The sequence below is a fragment of the Bacillus rossius genome, chromosome 12 (genome assembly GCF_032445375.1).
Source record: "Bacillus rossius redtenbacheri isolate Brsri chromosome 12, Brsri_v3, whole genome shotgun sequence".
Taxonomy (NCBI): Eukaryota; Metazoa; Arthropoda; class Insecta; order Phasmatodea; family Bacillidae; genus Bacillus; species Bacillus rossius.
In genome coordinates this window covers 47,352,441-47,369,599 of record NC_086339.1, presented here as the reverse complement: position 1 = coordinate 47,369,599, position 17,159 = coordinate 47,352,441, and the positions used below count along the sequence as shown (strand labels likewise).

At 36.2% G+C, this 17,159-nt stretch overlaps 1 protein-coding gene across 4 annotated transcripts in view; it reads left to right on the top strand.

Annotated features, from left to right (window-relative positions):
• The first annotated feature begins 292 nt into the window (after positions 1-292).
• The window catches only part of LOC134537917 (rab-like protein 6), a 100,969-nt gene continuing 84,102 nt past the window's right edge, over positions 293-17,159 (top strand). For 3 of the 4 annotated variants that reach the window (XM_063378877.1, XM_063378875.1, XM_063378876.1), the window contains exons 1-5: positions 299-520; positions 1,784-1,975; positions 4,337-4,443; positions 8,431-8,651; positions 12,497-12,637. In XM_063378877.1, the coding sequence (XP_063234947.1) occupies positions 1,849-1,975; positions 4,337-4,443; positions 8,431-8,651; positions 12,497-12,637 (596 nt within the window). In that variant the 5' untranslated portion in view covers positions 299-520; positions 1,784-1,848. Of the gene's footprint in view, positions 521-1,783; positions 1,976-4,336; positions 4,444-8,430; positions 8,652-12,496; positions 12,638-17,159 lie in introns of all 4 variants that reach the window. The other variant, XM_063378873.1, reaches the window with a different exon arrangement.

Below are 17,159 nucleotides of genomic sequence, written 5' to 3'. Positions count from 1 at the left end.
TTTTTGTAGGTTACGAAAATTTGTTTTGATTATAAATAAACCGTTTTCATGCAAATAAATTATGTGTAAATTCATTACCATACAACAACAAGATTTCAACTACGAGAAAAAATATCTGTGCAGAGATTGCCCATTGTATTACAAGGGAATTTGAATTTCGCGGGCGTTCTTCAGGCTGAGCCGCTAGGATTGCTGCAGTTAGGTGCCGCCAGCGTTCACCATGTTAAAAGGCCAGTGTTTCCTATATTGTCTTATTGCAATATTTGGTTTCTCGGCAAACATTGTTTTATCTATGCATTGTTTATCATTTGTAATACAAAGCGAAGAAGGCGTTTGAGTATTGTCAAAAGTCCTTTACCTGTTACCTGTATTACGTGAATTGTAATGTATTTAGAGTTGTCTAGTAAGCTGTGTGATATTTCTTAGTGTATAATTATGTGACAATCTTGAATTGTCATGTGTAACGGACAGCTTCCTCTTTCATTTTTTGAACGTATGGTAGAGCCATTGAACTGGTTAGGTGAGTTTTTTTATAAGCCACTTAATGCATTTAAAACTCATGGTATTAGGTCTGTGTTTACACGCACTTGCGCATCGTTTTGTATAATGAGTGCCAGCCAAACAGTTGTTTAACTTCGACTGACTGACATTTAACATACTTAATATATAAAAGATGACAAGGTACTGGGGTAGTTTCCTGTAGTATGTACTTTTTGAAATAAAAAATTGAAGGTGTATTGAGTTCCTCTCATCTCACTGATAATTCTGGTTTAAGGCATTGCAATATTTTAAGTGTATGTTACGATACCCGTGAAGTAAAATTTATATTTGTAAAAAAAAAAATAAAAAAATTGGTAGAAGTGGTATTCCAAAATAATACCTACTAAATCTGGTGGGATTGAGTAGATTTCTAGTTTAGCAGCTGATGTCAAAATAGAAAAAAGACAGAATCAATTATTTTAGTTCTAGTATTCTTTATGGCAGTTTATTAGACAGGACACTGGTAATATTCTTTCAGAGGGACTTGTAGTTGTACATGAAGTAAAAATAAAATTTTGAATGTACTTTTTTTGCACACCAGAGATGTGCCTGTATTTACTCTGAAAACAACTTTTGTGATTTCTTACTGATTTCCGAGAAATTACCGTTTTTAACTTGCATTACAATGCGTGTGCATGGACGCTGCTTAGTCGTTTTTTTTTTTTTTTTTTTCCTTTTCTGTGTGGGTCTATGTGTTGTTTATGGAGAAATTTAGGAAACACAGGTATTGTTTTGATAGTCAAAGGATTTAATATGACAACTGTATTGTAATTACAAGGAAAATTTTAATGTTTCTCTTTTCTGTTTTTTGTTTTTGTAAAAAAAAAACTAATTTCATTACAGAATATTACAGACAATTGCATTAAAAGTAGTATTTTGAGTCAAATAGTAGCAAATAATTCTAATGGGACCAACAAAATTTAAAAAAATGAGAGTGGTCAATTATGTTAGGTTAGCTACATTAAAAATACTTCAAAACATTGTAGACGGTTATATGTACGCAAAGTACTTCTCTCGTTCGTTATTAAAAACTACAGTCTTGTGTTGTGCTTTATGGGGTACAGCACTGGGCAAGAAATCCATCCATCAGTCCATTAATCCACCCAAACATTCATCAATGTTTCGTCCATCCATTCATCTATCCCTCAATCATCATCCATCATCCATCATCATCAACCATCCTTAACGTTACTAATTTCTGCATGGTGTGTGGACCTTGTCTGTGAGAGCTGGTGGTTGGCAGGTGTGGAGCAACCGACGGGGTGAACATCGGCGTAGGTGCAGCAGGGTCGCCGGGGGCTGCGGACGATGTTCTCGGCGCTGAAGAGGCTGACGAGCAGGGCGGAGGGGGGGGCGCCCCCCGCCGCCCGGCCGAGCCACCAGACCATGTCCCACTCCCTCCAGAAGAAGTTCGCCAAGGGAGTCCAGTACAACAGTGAGCATATTCCTGTGTTTATCGTCAGTTGTTGAACTCTTTCGCTGATATCTTCTTGCTGTTTTGAGCCCTAGATGAAACTTCATACTCGCTTCAACTCTTATCTTCTTTTGATTTACAGGATTTTTTTTTGTACCAAAAAATTAAGGTTATAAATGATAGAAATGGTTGCAAAAGCCTCTAAAAACTTAAGAATTTTAAGTTTATTTTAGTTTACTTTGTTTTGGTTAAGACCAACAGCTTCAAGGATTCAAGGCTCAGGGTACACGATGATAAGGCAGACTTCTAGCATAACAGCGTTTATTCACGGAAATATAAAAAAAAACATTTAAGTCAAGATTCCGTGTGAACTGGATTTCCAAGTGATGCCATTCGTCTCCAAACTGCTGGCGCCCACAGAACCTAAACAATTAATATAGCTTTGTTACATAAAACTGCGGATAAATATTACCTTAACATTGCCACCTCAAACAGAGGTCTCAGAAAGTAATCAAATGCTACAGCTTGATTGCACATAATTGCACATAAAAAATTACATTAATATTACCACCTCAAAATGTGAGATTGTTATTGATCTACGGTACCTAACTTTTTGCTAGGTTACCAAAATAAAGTTTAGTGTCATGCGAATTGGTACATTTTCGTATTTTTTTTTTTTTTTTGTAAAATATTTCACTCCTGAAAAAATAAAATTGCATCTTGTTCTGTTTGTGGCAAATTCCAAATATGCATTTTCATAGCACAAAAAAAAGTAGCGTCAAAAATCAGCATACAACAAGGCAACAAGGAATCCAAAAGATAACTGCGTGCGCGTGCAAACAACAAGATTGCTCTTTATTGGCGCATTAGTGCAACTTCTGCTCCGGTGGCATTAACACTTAAGTACCCTAGTTTCTTACTCCTTCAGTCATAGTACTCATCAGGTGACTCATTAGTAAACTAGCCCTTTCTTCACTCGACCAGCAGGTAACCACAGCATCTAACACTGCCAAGCTGGGCTTGTAGCACTTCCAGGGAGCGCTGACTCGCTGCTTGTTGGGGTGTGCTCGTTCAGGTTCCTGGCAGCTTTCTCTCGCGTCGTCGTCGACTGCTCTTACTGTCCCAGAGCTGGGGGCATGTGTACCTGCTCCAGCCGATGATGTCGCTTGTTTCTCTCACTTAGATACTCACCCCTTCCAACTGCAACAAGGGTGACTTTACACTGGGTTTCTTGTTCACACTGAGTGAGCTTTTCAAAGTTTTCCCCAAAATCTCACCTAACATTGTCATCTCTTCGACCCTGGGGGACTCATACAAAGTAATGGCCGTATGCACCTTTACATCTTGCCTTAAACTCCTGCTTTGATTTAAACTTATGAATCACCTCAGGATAAAAAAAAATTATTTAAACCCTGATTGGTGGTTTCATAGGAGTGTATTGTGTACCAGGTTTCACATTTTAAAACTGACTTAGGAACCAGGTGCAAACATAAAGGATAAATTTATTTTGTGTCTTCCAATTCAGTGTGATTCCAAACAGTACATTGCAAAGTCAATAAAGCTTTACTATAATTCTAATTCTGCAACTAAGTAGAAATTCTGGTGTAGCCTCTCCCATGAATTGTCTTGCATCCAGATTCCCTTTAGATTCTAGTAGATTATCTCATAAAAAAAAGGTTGTCCAATGTAGTAATATTTTTACTATCTAGTTATCACCTTTTCCCCGTAAAAATATTAAGCTTTCATATCTCACCAGTGAACTCAAAAACTTGTTTCTAAAACTTATACCTTTTAATGTAAGAATACAGTACACTCCCGATTATCGGCGAAATTTAGTGGCAGGGCCACCACGGATAGTGAAAATCGCGGATAATCCGCAAAGAGCCGAAAATGGGAAACAAAAAAGGACACATTAATTTCAAATTAAAAATCAAAAAATGTATGTACAGTAAACGTTACAATTAACAGTAAAAAATTTTTAATGATGCTAAAATTTTTGTATTTTACTGAATAATTACGCAGGCCAGCCTACTGTGTGAGTTCCGAGAAGGCCTGTGGCGTTTTACTGTATACTGCACACAATACACTCGTCAGTAGAGTTCAAATTTGCTTGCTCACTTGTAATAAAATACAGATTTACATATTTTCTGTATTTTTTCGTAGCATGTGCGAATAATCCGCACCGCGGATCATCCGCCCGCGGATAATAGGGAGTTTACTGTATATGTACACATCCTGGTCTCATGGCGTTCCATGAATATCATACTTGCTGACAAATGTCGTCGTAACTTTCTTTTTTAAATAGATATAGTATATAGTGTGTCATCATATTTTGTAAAATAATAGATTGTTAACTATGTTCAATTTTTTTTTTTTTTCCAGTGAAAATCATTATTAAAGGAGACCGAAATGTAGGAAAGACATGTTTGTTCCACAGACTCCAAGGATTGAAGTTTGTTGAGGAATATGTGCCTACGGAAGAGATTCAGGCAAGTGAACATTTTGATCATCAGTTTGCCTGTCCAAAAATTTTTAATATGTTTTACTGAACATAACTCTTATCTTGAGTCGATAAATTTCTATCATTGCATTAAGAAGTACGTTTACACATATAAACTACTTTTTGCCAGCTAGGAGCAATAGTAGGTTTTTTTTTATGTCAAAAAGATAGGTAGTATAAATGTGCTGTGCTTCATATAGCAATGTAGTCATGTATACACTAAGTTAATACAATATAAAATGCATTGCACTAACCACACCATTATAGAACAAAAAAAGAAGGTAATTTGCGGGAAAAAAAATGTTAAAAATCTGAAAATACTTTTATTATATGCTCTTTAAATTCCTCTTTTCATTAAAGCCGGCGGAGATAAGAAATTCCAAATACTTTAGGAGATATCGCCGTTCTTAATTTGCAATACAAGACCTGTGTTTATCATTTGACCACCACCATTTTTTTATTTTGCCGTGTGTTCGTGAATGCCTAATTAATTAAAATGTTCGATTAGGTCTGGTCAGTTACATTATAAATACTTTCAAACTAATCGGACATAAAAATAATGTGAATTAATTTTAATGGTTTTTTAGTTTTAAAGTATTTAGAATGTAACTGACCTGACCAAACAAACCGGGACAAAGGATGAACAGTAGGAACTCATGTAATTTTTTTTACTTATTAATTGCTAAATAAAAAATTAAAATTTGAAACGTTAAAAACTCACCTAAGTTAGAAGTGGGTACAATTCCTTTGCCATTAGTAGAAAATGATGTAGTTGTTCACCTATATCGCCAAAAAAAAAAAAAAAAAAAATCCTACTCGTAAACGTAAACAAGAAACAATTGTGAATGCCGCATGAATGCACAGGTTTTGTGATGAGAATTAAACAATTTGATATCTCATAAAGTATTTGGAATTTCTTATCTTCGCCGGGTTTAATGAAAAGAGTAAGTGAAAGAGCATATAATATAAGTATTTTCAGATTTTTAACATTTTTTTTTTCGCAAATACCGCTCAAGTACATATTTACCAAAAAGAAAGTCTATCCTCTTAAACTCTTTTGACAATATTTATCACCAACAAATTGATATTTCCCCTTGTTTTCCACTCTTTTGTGCCTGATGCAGTGATGCTGTTTGATAGAGGTAGTGTTAGTAGTGTTCTTAAAAAAAACTTTAATCAATTTAAAATACACATTTGAAATTTTCTTCAGTTGATAGTGACTTGCACGTGTATCTGCAAGAGGACACTTGACTGTTCATAAATATAGTACACTTAATGAAAATTTTTGTTCCAGTGTTATTTTTTAAATGGTTCTAGGAAAGAAACAAATAGTGAATTTCGCCAAAGGGGGTGGATGTAAAAGCAGTGGCAGTTAATGTCGGTTAAAGGTCACAAACGATTCACTGATTGTTTGTGTAACCCTGGTATTAGAAGTGTTGCACCCTGAGGCTGCTAAGGGGTAGAGTCATCTGCCTTGTCACACGAAGGATCCTGTGAGGTAATGTTCGCTAAGACATCACGCTCATGAGGCTGTATCCCAGCACCCCTCCGAGTGGTTTGGAGGTCCCATTGCCTTGAGGTGGCAGTATGCTAAATCATTTTGCTTCTAACATTTCACTTTTTTGTACGTGATTTTTGAATAAATTCATGATACAGTAGAACCTTGTTTTTACGTATTTGAAGGAAACAAACAAAAAAATTTAAAAGTTAGGAAAACGTAATTAGAGGGAAGTGTTAAAAAAAAAAATTTCTACTGTCTCACTGTGATGGAAACACTAAGCATATACACACCATACTAAATAAAATGTCGGAGATGCTTAAATTTTTGTATATTAACTAGAACTTCATTGTGTCACATGGTGAAAACAATAAATCTATCCAGTTTTGCAGTTATTCACAATTGTTTAAAGTTGAACATGAAATTTTTGGTGCTTAAGAGATGTGAATATTGAAGCATCTCAAAATGTCCACAGTTTAAGGTGAGATTTTTTTTAACACAATTCATTTGAGGACTTTGTATATAATTGCATGTTAACATTATTGATTTCAGATTTTTATCGGAAATTATTCTATTAAACGAAAACTACTACTTTCAAAACGATAGTTTACATTTAGGAATAGAAAAAAAAAATTGTAATGTTTGAAGATTCAGTGCTGCCAAATGCCTTTTCAAAATATTTCTAATGTGGTAAAATGAACATCACCGGACATGCACAAAGACAGAAATATTTACAGGAATTGTGTTAGGTTGCTTTCAAAATAATTTTAATAGGGGCACAACAATCCACCGTTTGCTTATGCAAAAGCCGCATTTACAGCTTTGTCATGGGTAATACTGTTACAAACTGGGAAGCAGGACCGCGATGCCAGTAGTCTGGCCTGAGAGACCCGCGTGGTGCCACTGACGTCAGGGGATTGGAGAGATCCGGCCTCACCACCCCCCTGCCCCCATGCCCTCCTTCCTCAGCGCTGGCCTGGGAATTGGAGCAACTGCGTGGAGTGGCATGAATGAGCGTCGCTATTCTGGATGCTTCGAGCATAGGGTTGGCCGGAACGAAACGTCCCAACCACTGCAGTCAGTTCCGGAAAGACGGCCAAGTGGTATAAAAGCGTTGAAGCCAGCCTCTACAGGAGTTTCAACCAAAGAGTTGAGAGTGAAGCGTGAGTCGGGCAAGGAGGATGAGAGAGATAACCAACCCCCTTCCCCCCCCCCCCCCTCTTAATCACCCGTCAGGAGAGCGGCACGACACCGAGTGACGGGACCATGCGTGTGTGACCGAGTGGCGCAATACTGTGTGTGAACTGTGGACATGACAGATACTTAGTGATTTGTGAACAGACATTAAGTGTCGTGACCTAATTAGTAATGTGAATATTAGTAGCAATTAAAACTATATTAAATTAACTGGGCTATCCTTACTAAACACATTTCCTCACTTGTAACTATACATTAAAGTTTAAAGGAATAAAATGATCACAATTTTTGCGTTAATTTCACCAAAGTTTTGGTTCATGGCCGTATGGTTTATAGTGGTATGGTATGGCAAACAAAGGTGCCATGACCTCACGCAGTAATGCATAATAAATGTACTTAACACTATTCACGTTCAACTTTTATTGTTCCGGCTCTACTTTTCTAATGGTTTGCTATTAAATGCAACACTGTTGCAATGTAAATTTTGGGAAATGCTTTTGCATAAAGCGGGAAAGTAATCCTTTGATAATACTAGAAGGAAAATGACAGTGCAAGTAAAAAAATATGTTACTCACAGGAATTTGTGAATTCTGGTTTTGAAAAATGAGGTTCTGCTTTATAACAATATTTAAGTGATTGTTAAAGACGTTTTCTAAGAAAAAAGTTATTTAATGGTTTTTATGAAGGCACATATTGGTCATTCCTAGCATGTTCTGAAAACTAAAGGTATGAAATCTTGTGGAATACAGTTTTGAATCAACCTTTGGTATGTAGCCTTCATCTTGAAACTCTTTATTTTTAGTGTATCATTCATTAAATCAATAAAAATCAGGTTTTCTCAAAACCCTGAAAAAATCAGGTTTATGTGGCAAAATAATTTAAGGGACAGCTTCACCCACTAGTTAGTATTATTATTATTATTAGTAGTAGTATTAGTATTATTATTATCACTTATTTTTTATTCTCTCTTATTTTACTTTGGGCATTTAAACCATCAATGATTTGTTTCATAGTTATTTAATTTGAATTAATGTGTATTGCCGTAGCAAACATAACACCACGGGTAAAAAATATTACCGTAACAGTTCCTAACCTCAAATACTGTTTTAGTTTTATTATTATTATTATACTCATTAAATAAGCAATGCGTTTTGTGTTTTGTCGGGGTGCTACCGATAGTCGATGGTATAGGTGTTATTTCACCGATAGCCGATGTGGGAAAAAGTAGCGATGGCCGATGCACTAGTGGCTGTCGCTCTAGCCGGACGGACTGCGGTGCAGGTGGCGAGCATCCAGTGGAACTACAAGGCCACGGACGACGTGGTGAAGGTGGAGGTGTGGGACGTGGTGGACCGCGGCCGCAAGAAGAGGCGCTTCGACGGCCTGAAGCTGGACAACGGCCAGCTGGAGGCGGCGGAGGAGCCCGCCCTGGACGCCGAGTTCCTGGACGTGTACAAGGGCACCAACGGCGTCGTCCTCGTGATGGACATCACCAAGACCTGGTGCGCGCTCCGCCCCCGCTCTCGTTGCCCCCCTGCCCACACCCCTGCCTACACCCCTGCCGTAGCTCCCGTATGGTTGCTCCCCGAGGATTTACTGTCCACATGCTCTGTTACACCATTTCATTAACTGATATACACCACTTTTTTTGGCAACAAACCATTATTATGTGTTACGATTACAGGCTCATGTTTCTCATATAACGCAAGAATGAATTAACTTAAGGTATGTTTCATTTTATTTCTTTATTGCATTTTTTTTTCTATGATATTTGACTTAATTGTTATAATATGTTTCTCAAAAAAAAAATTTAAATTGCACCTACAATTATTATTTGTAGGGATTTAGTGCATAGTCATACACACTGTAAAATGACATCTGCAAGGTTATGTTTGAACTAATACAGCTATAGGAATGGGGGAGGGTGGAGTGTATTTATTTTTTTTGTTTTTAAATTCAAAACAGGTAAATTATATAAAAGAAAAGTTAGAGAAGTTTGAAATTTTGGTGATAAAAAAGTCTTGAAAGTTTGTAATTTTGGTCTTCGAAAGTCATTGAAACGTGAAGGAAATTTTTCTACATATTTGTATGGAGTAGGTTAGGAAGCCCTTCTCCCGGCTGGGTGGTAGTGGCTTGGCCGCGCCCCTCCGTAAGAGCGGGGTTATGAATGTTAAGCATAATCCAAAGAAAATTTTGGCATTTTGCTATAGTTATGAAAGATCACTACCAAGATGAACTGTCATTAAAAATTGATGTACCTGTCTTTCCAGATCCTTCACTAATTTCTAATTCTTTCCCAAAATATTTTTCTAGAGTTTATGTACCTTCTAATAATAGCCCCACATATCCAATATCAAACACTAGCATTGATTGAATTCCATCTTTCTTTATTTCTGAGAGTTTTGTGCTTTGGGGTATTAAGTCACTTAAAATGTCTACAGGCCCTAATGGAATAACGAACTTGATCTTAAAAGGATGTTCTCTTTTACTTGTACCTTTGCTACAACACATCTAAAATACAAGCGGTAAATGTAATGTTTTTCCCTACCAAATGTAAAATAGCAAAGTTTATCCCCATTCACAAGAATGGAAGCCAACTATTTGTCTCTTAACTATAGACCTATGTCTTTACGTAATGGATTTGCAAAAAAAAAATTTTGAAAAAATTGTGTTCAAACAATTAATTTTCCATACAGAAAACAGGTTATCCTTAAATCATCTTGGTTTTTGAATTGATATGATAACAAATTTACTTACTTTTCTTAATCTAATTAATAATGAAGTTACCAATATGGGTAATATAGATGCTTGTTGTTTTTATCTTGCTAAAGTTTTTATACTGTTAATCATGCAATATTACGTCAAAAGATGTCTAAATTTGGTCGTTGTAATACTTACATACAATGGTTCTCTAGTTACCTCTAAAAACTGATAATTTTTTGTGTCACTCGACATATGTAAATGTAACTCCTCTTTGCACATTGCTTACCTATTCTGGGATATAGCCAGGTGGTATTTCATCCCCTCTCTTATTCATTATTTTTATTAATGATATAACACTGGTTCTTAATCATTCCACTGATATTCTTTTTTGCCAATTTGAAAATATTTAGAAAAATCACATCCTTATACAATTGCTACCTGCTATAATATGATTTTACTGAAATAGCTACCATACTTACCTGCAGACAAGTCGTCGTGCCTATAATTTGGGTCATAAAAATTCAACTTTTTCTTAGGGTTGCCCTCGAATATGAATTCCACCATTATCTGTCGACAGTAGAATACAAGTGAAGTCTTTGTTCCTTGTCTCAGTTTATTGGTAGGGGCAGGCATTTTTCGCGAATAAATCTGAGCGCCTATTAGACTGCAACAAAGTATACCCGTACCAGTGGTTTCTTCCTTGTGATTGGTGGCCGTCTGCGAGATATTTCAATGCCTTATTTGACCGGGCCTATCAGGACTTGTTTGCTTCCACACTGACTCACGGTGATTGGTGTTGAAACACAGATGATGCTACAGTGTTTTAACTTTCAGCTAGTCTCGGAATCTTTTCGCGAAATTTGCATGCCCCTACTTATTGGTTCGTAAGAAAAACGGCACTGGTGTTACCCTGGCTCCTCTTTCTCTCTGCTTTCTGTGCTACTCTATTACTGTAGGAGGGAGTGAAGCAGTGGCATTCTTTCGCCCACTTTTCTCCCTCTCACGCCTACTGCTTTACTACCCCTCCTAAACAAAATACAGCCGTGTATCCCTTCCCAGCTATTGTATTTTTTTTTTTAAATAAAAAGCACAAGCTACCCTTTAAATATCCCTTGTAATGAGTTCATGCTACTGTCTTTTATCATCCAAAAAGCTAAATTATATGGTTCAAGGTAATAGTGACCTATTGTTTCATACTTGTATTTTATTATTATTAATATTCTTGCAAATATTTTTGGTATTGTTTTTTTTTTTTAATACAGTTTTATTTGTTTTAAATTTGTTTTCTGAGTAATTGTTTGTGTAAGTTATATGCTTTTTTTTAGTATTTTATTTGCTTTCAATATTGTTTTATGCCTGTATTTTACGTTTGGATTCATGTGAAAGCTATAATTATGTTTCTAGGACATAGCATATTCTGTGAGTACAAAGAAGGACAAAAGACAGATGCTCAAAATGGCTGCTTTTTTTTTTCTTCTTCTTCTTCTTCTCTCTTTCTCTCTCTCTCTCCAGGAAAAGCCTCGTTGCGAGGGTTAAGAAATTTGTATACTGCTATGTTTTTGTGAAAGCTGTGCTGTGATTTTGGTGTAGAAAAAAAAGAAATTTAATTTGGTTTTTACATCTTGTTGATGAGATCATTAGAGATTGACCAACACTATACGAGTCAGGGAAATTAGGGAAAGGATCTGGCCGTGTGAGGTGTCATCTCAGCTTGGCCGGGAGGAATTTTTAGAAAACTTAAGAAAACCAAAATCAAGAAGGATAGTTCAGGATTTGCACTTGTTTTCTCTTGCATGTGAGTCCAGTCACAAACTTGACTAATGACATCTGAAGAAATAAAAACCGAAACTATTACCTCGTTTAGGGTAAAATTTCAATCCGGATTGAACCTGGAGTGGAGTGAGGAATCTAGATTGAAATTTTACTTAAAACACTTTGTTGTGGACTGAAGTTGGAGTGAAATGAGATAATCCACTCCACTTGTTGAGGTGGACTGGACTGAAGAATCCGGATTGAGTTTTTACTGTAAACACGGACTGGAGTGAAAAGAAAACATGCACGAGCAAGCCGCCGCCATATTGCATTGTTTGTTATTGGTTTCGTTGCATTACAGGCATAATTTGTGAAAATGGCAAAAAAAAAAAAAAAAAGAGCAGAGGAATGTGTGGACAGAGATGGAAGTAGAGTTATTGTTGGACGTAATGATCGCACCACAACATTTTCAGTCCATGTTGACTCCAACTTCGATCTTGTTTACTTTTCAATCTGGATTGTGATATTTACCATAAACACATTTCGTCAGTCTATGTTCGTTACACATTCACTCCGAGTTCACTCCACTCCAGGTTCAATCCGGATTGAAATTTTACCCTAAACGAGGTATATGGATAATGGCCAGCAGGGGCATACACAGAATTTCATTTAGATGGGAAAGGAGGTGGGGTGAGGGGAGATAGAAACTCTTTACCTACTGTTTGCTTTTGTTTATGGGAATAATAGATTTTTTTTTTAGGATATCGTAGTATATTGGGAGTGTATATATCCCCCTTCCTCCCGTTCCATACACCCTTGATGGCCAAGGCATTATTGTAATACAGCATGTATTATATTGCCATTGCTATTTGTGATTCCCTAACGCCTGCAGGACGTTCGACTACGTCCAGCGAGAACTGCCCAAGGTGCCCAATCACATCCCGGTGCTGGTGCTGGCGAACCACTGCGACATGTCGCACCACAGGACTGTCACGCCGGATCACGTGGCGTACTTCGTCGAGAGCTTTCACAGGTGCTGCCAGGAGACTCATTTATTATTACAGATAACATTTGACACTGGTTAGATAACTAGATTACATTTCTTCTCAGTGTCTGGGACTGAATTTTGGATTCACGGCGCTCATCAATACAATCGTGGCACCTTGTTTCCTCCTCTTCTCTTGTGACGTGTTTACTTCCTCCCACTTATTTTTTTCTTTCTCCGCCCTTCTGTTTTGGCCAGCGACGGGGGTCAGTGCCGAAAGTAGCTTTCTTGTTGCATACCACGGTTTTTATTTACTGGCCGGCACTTTGCAGTGAGAAAATTGGCTGCAAGCTTGCATGGTGGCATAGAGTTAGTTTTGTTAAAGTAGTGTTACTTGTAGAGGTGAACGTGATCCAAAAACTTGGGATAAAAGTTGGGAAAGAGACCATTCCTGAACTCTGAGAAAATAATTTTTCTCCTCAAGATAATTACTCTGGAAAACCAATTATTTTTTAATGCTGAAATGTGCAGCTGGTAAACTAATTTTTATGTTATAAAAAATTATATGCTTACGTTTCCGTCACCATCTACGTTACGTAACAACAGCAGCTGTGCATGTGATTGACCAGACAAAGCACAAAGATATCACAAAAAGAGAAGATAAGACCTATCCGTGAAGTGTAAATTCAACACTCGTTCATAAACTCTGTCATAAAAACTCAGAGTAAATAAAGTACTCAATGTGATCAAACATATCTTTTAATAATTTATTTTTACTTTTGACAAATAATGTAAACATCTTTACCAAATTGTTATGTTTGAAAATGAACTTCACAAGAGCAGCTGTTAACAATGTTGCCAAACCTGTGATATTCAACAAAACGATACCAACTCCATTTTTAACAGCGAAACTGAAAAATGTCATTTTGGTTTCAAATATTTAAGCCATAATTTCTGTTCTATTTTCAGAAACATTGGAGCAATTTTAAGTTTTTTGCAGTTAGTTATCATGTATGATCAAAAATAAACCACGGATAATGAGAATGTAATTCAAAAGTGATCATTGTTTATCATAAATTTTATTAAATATAAACGTGTGGGTTCTAAATTTGGCATTCCAGGCAGTAGTAGCAAAGGTGATCCAGGTGTTACTTCAGCATCTATTAATTTGGAAACCTTTTAAGAAATTACTTAATAACAGGATGCATTGCACTTGACAATTCTGTTCTGAAAACTGAATATGGTTCAACAACAAGAGGCACATAATAAAACGTCCTAAAGTAAAAAATGAATTAGTTATTGTTATTATTCAAGTAAAATCCAGCAACTAAGATTGGCAGTGAACATGTTTTCTCTATTGCTGGCAAAAGTGTCAGTAACATAATAACAAGTGTGTGTGTCAAAAGGGTGATGGCCAAAACAAAGAAAGCACCACACAGAGAACTCAGATAAAAACAAAAAAAAAAGTTAGAAAAATTTTGTATGCAGTTTTGTGTGTTTGTGTGGGTGTGTGTTTGTGTGTTTTTTTTTTACCCAAATAATAACAAAATATGGGGAAGTTCATTTTAAACATCAATTTTGCAGTATCCTGAGTGTTTGAAGATGATTTTTCAGTATTTTATTTAAAGTGAAAAAATTCACTTTTTCTTGCGAAATAATGTTAAAATTAGCATAAAAATTTGTTCTTTTATGCAAAGGAGATAAATGCATGACCATAGTTGCAATAGATGTAGGGCTACAAAAGTACCGGTAGTAGCAAATACCTACATTTAATGAGTATTAGACATCTTTAGAGCATTTTAGTATATTTTTAGATAAGTTTTGAAACTATATTGAGCCTGTGTTGATTTTCCATGGGTCTACATTTAGTCGGCAGGCGTTTCTTTCCATGTGGGCAGGCTAGCATGCACTGTCGCCGGCAATTTTCAAAGATTTACGAACCTTCACTTTCAGGTGTCACGAAGGGTGCTGATAGGATCTGTTCGTTGGCTTTAAGTGGTTGAAAAAGCGTGTGCATGTTACATACAATTGCGTTTTACCGGAAGTCTATTGTATTTTCACCGTTTCAACGTTTTTGTAGTCCAAAAATGATATTTAAGTCAGACTAGTGAAAGTGGTAGATACTTTTTTTTTTTTTTTTTTTTTTTTTTTTTTTTTTTTTTTTTTCCACTAAAACATTAATATAAAAATTTCCTCTAAAATGTGATTATCGGCGTATTAAGGTCTTTCTACGATAGTCTGAACCGTGGACAGTCCAAGTTCTTATCCTTATTTGAATGACGTCACATCTCACGGAAAACAGCCCAGTCTACAATTGCGATGTCCGATGTCCAAATCTACTGATTTCTAAAGTAGTCACAAGAGCGCAGTAAATATACAGTGCCAAAATAATTTTTTTTCTAATGTTTTTGTTTACTATTTTCATGATTTGTGAATGTGTATGCAGCTAAGTTTTATTTATTTTATTTTTATTTGTCACATGCCCACCAACATTTCCAGGCTATAGCGGTGGGCACAACACAAAGGACAAATACAAAACAAAATACACACACATATAAATGGCTTACAGGTGTAAAGATAAAAAAAATTGTATCTGCAAAACTTGCAGAAAGGTTCTGAAAACACCCACATGTGAGTTTTGTTTTTTCTTCAAAATAATTTAATACTAATATGTACCTATTACCTCAGACAAAATGTCGTGCACATAATCTGAACTCATAACTTCTTTCCCCCTCTCCTTTTTTAGTAAGTTTGTAAATCTAATTTCAGAACTATTCTTTAATATTTTACTTTACTGGTTATAAAATCAGTAAGAAATTTCTGATGTGCCAGGGAGGACTCCGGAAGTAGGCCTACATCTTAAACTGAACTGTAAGTAATCAGCATCTTCCATTTAGTAATATCAATCTCTGGTGCTTGGTTTCTTGTAAATACTGTTAACATTTAAATTAAAATAATCCAGTTACATGATTTTTACTAAACCAGATATCACATTGTGAAATAAATTGCAATTATTCTGTTGAAACGTGGGAACTTCGACTTCAAACTTTGGCAGTTTGATGATTAAGAATTCGACTTCGACCCTACCATTCTTGGTGCCGGTTAATTTTCTGACAACTGGGGAAACCAAGAACCGGTACCGACACACTGCTAGTTTGAACTAAGTCAGGTCCATATTTGTGGCATGTAAATACATTGTTGGTAGATAGTCCCTACTATTTCATTATACATATTGTATCCCCAGACTGCCCTTGAAACATATGCATTTATTCTCTTTGAGTGATTGTACCAGTTATTTAGGCACATCATAGACCTGAAACACTTTATAAACATGTAACTCTTGTGTGTGGAAATTCTGTGAGTTTCAAGTCAAAGATAAAGATGGCACATTACAAAGCAACAGCCATGGAATAGCCCATTTTTCCTAGAGTATCCGTAGGGCTTGAGGGGCCACAGTGATTCAGAGGTCAGATTGTTTGCCTTCCACCAAGGCCATCTTGGTTCGATTCCTGGTCAGCTCAAACTTCGATTTTTCACAAATGAATAAAATGGCAGACATAGCCGTGAGCCAGTGTTTTTTTTTTTTTTTCAGGGTACTTTTGTTACTCCCAAAGCTTCCGTTCATTTATTTACTTCTCGAACATCATTATGACCCCGTGAAGGGGGATTCAACCCCGCCAGCTATATTTTCAAAATATTATGCCGCAGCTTGCAGTACAGTTTGCGTATTACCATTTATTGCTCGACAAAGCTCTGGCACTTGTTGAAGAAAACATTTTTGCACTGGTATAAAAATTATGACAGTTGCAGTTGCTACCCTATATAGAGCATCCCACTCTTAAATTGCAGTGTGGAAGTAAATGGGCGCATTCTCTCTCTCTCTCTCTCTCTCTATCACACGCCGATTGCCGTTAGCACTGTCCTTGTTTCTTCGTGCGTTGTTGCCAAATATCAAACGAAATTTAAATTTTTAATTTTTGGACCAAGATTTTTTTCATATTGTATAGAATCAAAATACGCATCAGGCAATGCTTATTTTGAATACTTAACAATATTATAAGTGTCCGAAAAAATTAAAAAACATAACTTATTCGCTGCGAACTGTTTTGAAGTATTCCGATATGTTTCACATCAAAAAAAGAAAACATACATGTGTATTTCATTCAGATTTTTTTTATTAGTAAATGAATGCTTTAGGACGCCACCGAACAAATTTTAAGACAAAAACTGTACAGGTTTCACTTAAATAATTTTTTAAATATATTTAAATGCATTTTCTCACAAACTGACACATCAAAAAGTTGACCCGCGGAAAAATTTTTTTCTATTAAAGATAGATGGGGGACGAAAGCGAGAAAAATGTTCACAATGAATTGAATTAGTTTTTTAAAGCAGCTCCATCTCAATTGCTTCTACAGTTTCCGTGGAAATAGCTGTTAAAGATGTGTCTTATCAGCACAAGAGCGCGCGCTGCCGTCGTAAGAGGAAACAGGGTCGTGTGTTTAGATAAGTGGGGTTCTGTCCTACAAGCAATTTCAAATACATTGCTTCCTTAGTCAACAAAAAATAT